The 3661-nt window shown below is 39.6% G+C and overlaps 1 protein-coding gene across 1 annotated transcript; it reads right to left on the bottom strand.

Annotated features, from left to right (window-relative positions):
• Positions 1-1443: 1443 nt before the first annotated feature.
• Positions 1444-3370, bottom strand: LOC142465571 (vomeronasal type-2 receptor 26-like). Its single transcript, XM_075569631.1, has 2 exons — positions 3343-3370; positions 1444-2850 (listed from the first exon to the last, which is right to left on the bottom strand). Exons 1-2 carry the CDS (start codon positions 3368-3370, stop codon positions 1946-1948), a joined length of 933 nt encoding a protein of 310 aa, XP_075425746.1. The 3' UTR covers positions 1444-1945.
• Between the last annotated feature and the right edge of the window lie 291 nt (positions 3371-3661).

The following is a 3661-nucleotide window of genomic DNA, read 5'->3' as shown; positions in this document are numbered from 1 at the left end:
TACTAGGCTAATGACACAGCTAGTAATGGCTATGGTGACAGGCAGCACTTTAAGAGATGACTAACTATAATGGTTGGAAGCTGAGATAATACACTCTATGATGGTGTAGGGTATATATACTCGGCGTGAATAGAATCCTAACACAACCCCAGAAGAAGCCGACACACTGGTGAAACGCGTTGGGCTTTTTTGACATTGGAGACAAGCTGACGCCAGAGGTTACGGATGGTCTGCCTGTGACAGGAGCAGATTCAGGAAATCGCACGCGTGTGAACGGGCAGGACGGGCAGCTGATGAGACCAGAGTAGGGTTGGAGTGCACCCCAAGTCACTCTCTGCACATTACCAGTGGGGATATTGTGAGTTTTGACATTTCACCTCTGTGTTATATGTGTATGGGGGAAAAAACATTAATGCACCATACAGTCTGTATCTGTGTTTTTCCTCACATGGATCTTTAGAGAGGATTAACCCCAGATGATCCTGTTCGACGGAGCCAATTGTGAAATTTGCTAACAGTGTTGGTATCATTCATCATTATATTACCACTCCATAGTCACATAGTATTCACACTACTTATTTCACTTGAATCAGTTTGCGCTGTAGACACCAATTTTTCTATTGCTATCTTGTTGTTGTTTGGAGACCGCACGTGTTTTGGCTGCACCTGATTTGTGCACTTTATTATTCTTATTGTTTTTTGATTGCTTTTCACCAGTATCATATTATACGTGTCAGCCTTATCCATTTAACTAAATTGCCACTGTAGATGAGCAGATGTATCCAGAACATGTCCCTCCGTCTAACCATTATAAGCTTATTTCCCAGAAATAATATACATTTGTATTTCTTAAACACTGTACCTTGAATTACTAAACCAGCGATGTCCCTATTATGGACGTCTGGGAAGTGTTTTGATAAACCATGTTATAAGTAACTGTTCTGAATATTGTGTATGTGCTTTTGGAATCTGGATAAGAGACAGACTACAGGGATCTCCAGCTCTGCTAATTCTTCCTATGTGACACCCAAGATACATTAAGCAGTTGGATTATGGTGTCAGTATCAGCCTTGCATATATGTGAACATAATAATAGCAATTATACACCATGTTTCTCTCTTTTTACTGTAATGTTTTAGCCAAATATATTATGAATTTTATTTTTGAGGAAAAAATACAGTTTTTCACACAATCTGTTTTATTTGTTTATTTAAGTACAGAGAAAATCTCTCCCAAAAGCATCCAGTATATATTTCCTGTAAAAGTTCTATGCGAATATAATAGGATTTCATCACTATCCAAAAAGCACATTTTATTCCCAAATCAGCAGTATTATAAACATACTGTAGTAAAGGGGAGAAATGGAGAGACATTTACTAAAGCACCCACTGAATTACAGTACATTCTACCGTATATACTGCACCTATAAAATCATTCCTATATCCAGAATCTAAAGAGATACCTATAAGCACACCTGAAATGTTACCAATTAGCAAACTATTAAAACTATTAAAAACATCACTTGTGAGCACATTCACACATCTCAGGACTGCAGCCCTACTTTTCACCATTATCTCCTAGCATACCATGCTCCCTCTGCAACTAAGGATTCTGGGAAATGACATGCAAATGAGTACTCAGTGTCACCTTTTTGCTTCAAATCAATTTTAACATGGACCCATATGATCTTATACCTGACACATTACACAGCTTTTCAGCACAGCCCGTGTTAAAAAAAAAAGAGAGAGCCAGTAACCCTACTTACAGACAGCTCTTTTGACCTTTTTCGTCTCATCAGTGCGAGGTTGGTTATATTGGTTTTGCAATTTGAAGCTGTGATAGGTTTTAACCACAAATTATATAACAAACATTTACCCACCATAACTTATTTAATGTGAAGCAAATATTTAGCACTTTCAAGTTTGTAGGTGTTTATACAAGATTATCAATTTCTCTTCCCAAGCAAATGTGTTCTTGTGTTCATTTCAGGTCTAAATAAAATGATGTAGCATTTTGGAAAAAATATACAGCCTAAAAGTCCACCGCTTGAAGTCAATATGGCAAAAATCTCTACAGACACCATATTTTTACCTTTGGTGCTCAGATAAGCTGGGATCATTGCAATCCAAACACTGCAAAACACCAGCATGCTGAAGGTGATGTACTTGGCCTCATTAAAACTGTCAGGTAATTTCCTAGCAAAGAAAGCTATAATAAAGCTCATGCCTGCCAGAATCCCCATAAAACCCAGAACTAAGTAAAAGGCAATATCTGAGCCTTCATTACATTGAATAATGATCTTTCCAGGATACGAATGTATGTTGAGCTCCTGAAATGGGTGAGAAATAGACAACCAACTAATGCAAATTGTGACTTGAATGGATGAGCACAAAAAGACAACTGAACTGGACAGTTTGACTCCCATCCATTTTTTCCATACATTGCCAGGTTTGGTTGCTTTAAAAGCAATGCAAACCATGATAGTCTTGGCCAGCACAGAAGAGACAGCTACGGAGAAGATAATTCCAAAAGAGGTTTGTCTCAGCATGCAGGTTATATCCACAGGACGACCAAGGAACAAGAACACACAGAGGAAGCTCAGCATGATGGAGACAAGGAGAATGAAGCTGAGACTCTGACTATTAGCTTTGACAATGGGAGTGTCCTGGAATTTAATAAAAACTCCCAATATCAGTGCAGTTATAAGACACAGGAGAACCGAGACAGATGAAAAGACTATGGCAATGATATCCTGTTTGTAAGATAGAAATTCAATCAGTCTGGGAAAACACAGATCCTTCTTCTCATTGGGCCATTCATTGTCCGGGCATTTTAGGCAATTCTCACTATCTGCAAAAATTACCAAAAAAAGAAGAAAAAAAAACAAGATGAATTTATATAGAAAATTAAAAAAATATATAAAAACTAAACTATAGGATGATTGTGACGGGCAGGGCTAACCAGGCTATATAATAAAAGTTAAGCCCTCTTGTTTCCCTTGGGCCCCGTGGTTCCCTGCAGCAACCTAGCACTATAAGCCAGGGGCCAGGTATCATTACAGTACATGAAAAGTTAAAGTGACTCCTGCTTTTCCACTTTCCATGTTCCCTTTACTCCAGACTCATGAAACGTTCTGTGAGTAAGTTTTAGGTGAGATATTTGAATAAGAATACAATTATTTTGTTTGCAGGAGTTCGTGTGCTTGAGCTACCGGTATTACCTTAATTCTACCGGCGAGCAGGCATGATTTGCTGGTACACATGTGGAATTACATCGGGGCTGCCCAGTGACCCCCAGACTCCTGGTTTTCGAGCCCCTATATCTCCGTCCTATGTCCCTTACAGTCATGACTCTCCCCAATATCCTCCATGTACAGTATTAACATATGTTTTATGTTTTTTATACATTTCTTATAAGTCTCTATGCAGTCTGCCTGGGCATCTGCTTAAGGTGCCAGCAAGTCTGCATAGAGTTCGTAGTTCAAAGATTAGACGGGATGTTGAGAGGTGTCGGGGTGCTAAGTGACTGGGGAAGAGTGGAGTACTGAGTCCGGAGAACAAAGACCCCCTGTGGGGAAAACCCTCTGGTCTGCCAGGCTTAGTGGAGCCTGTCCAGTAGGTGGCAATGGGTTGACTTGAGGAAGAGGCAGAATGTTGGTGCG

The sequence above is a fragment of the Ascaphus truei genome, chromosome 1 (genome assembly GCF_040206685.1).
Source record: "Ascaphus truei isolate aAscTru1 chromosome 1, aAscTru1.hap1, whole genome shotgun sequence".
In the NCBI taxonomy this organism is placed as follows: Eukaryota; Metazoa; Chordata; class Amphibia; order Anura; family Ascaphidae; genus Ascaphus; species Ascaphus truei.
Note: the sequence above shows the minus strand (reverse complement) of the source record. Positions and strands in the feature narration are given on the sequence as shown.

Bases quoted from the DNA above. Each gene is read 5' to 3' on its own strand.
- LOC142465571 (XM_075569631.1), bottom strand. From the start codon at position 3,370: ATGGAGGATATTGGGGAGAGTCATGACT. The intron at 2,851-3,342 runs GTAAGGGACATA...TAATTTTTGCAG, and splicing joins TATTGGGGAGAGTCATGACT to ATAGTGAGAATTGCCTAAAA.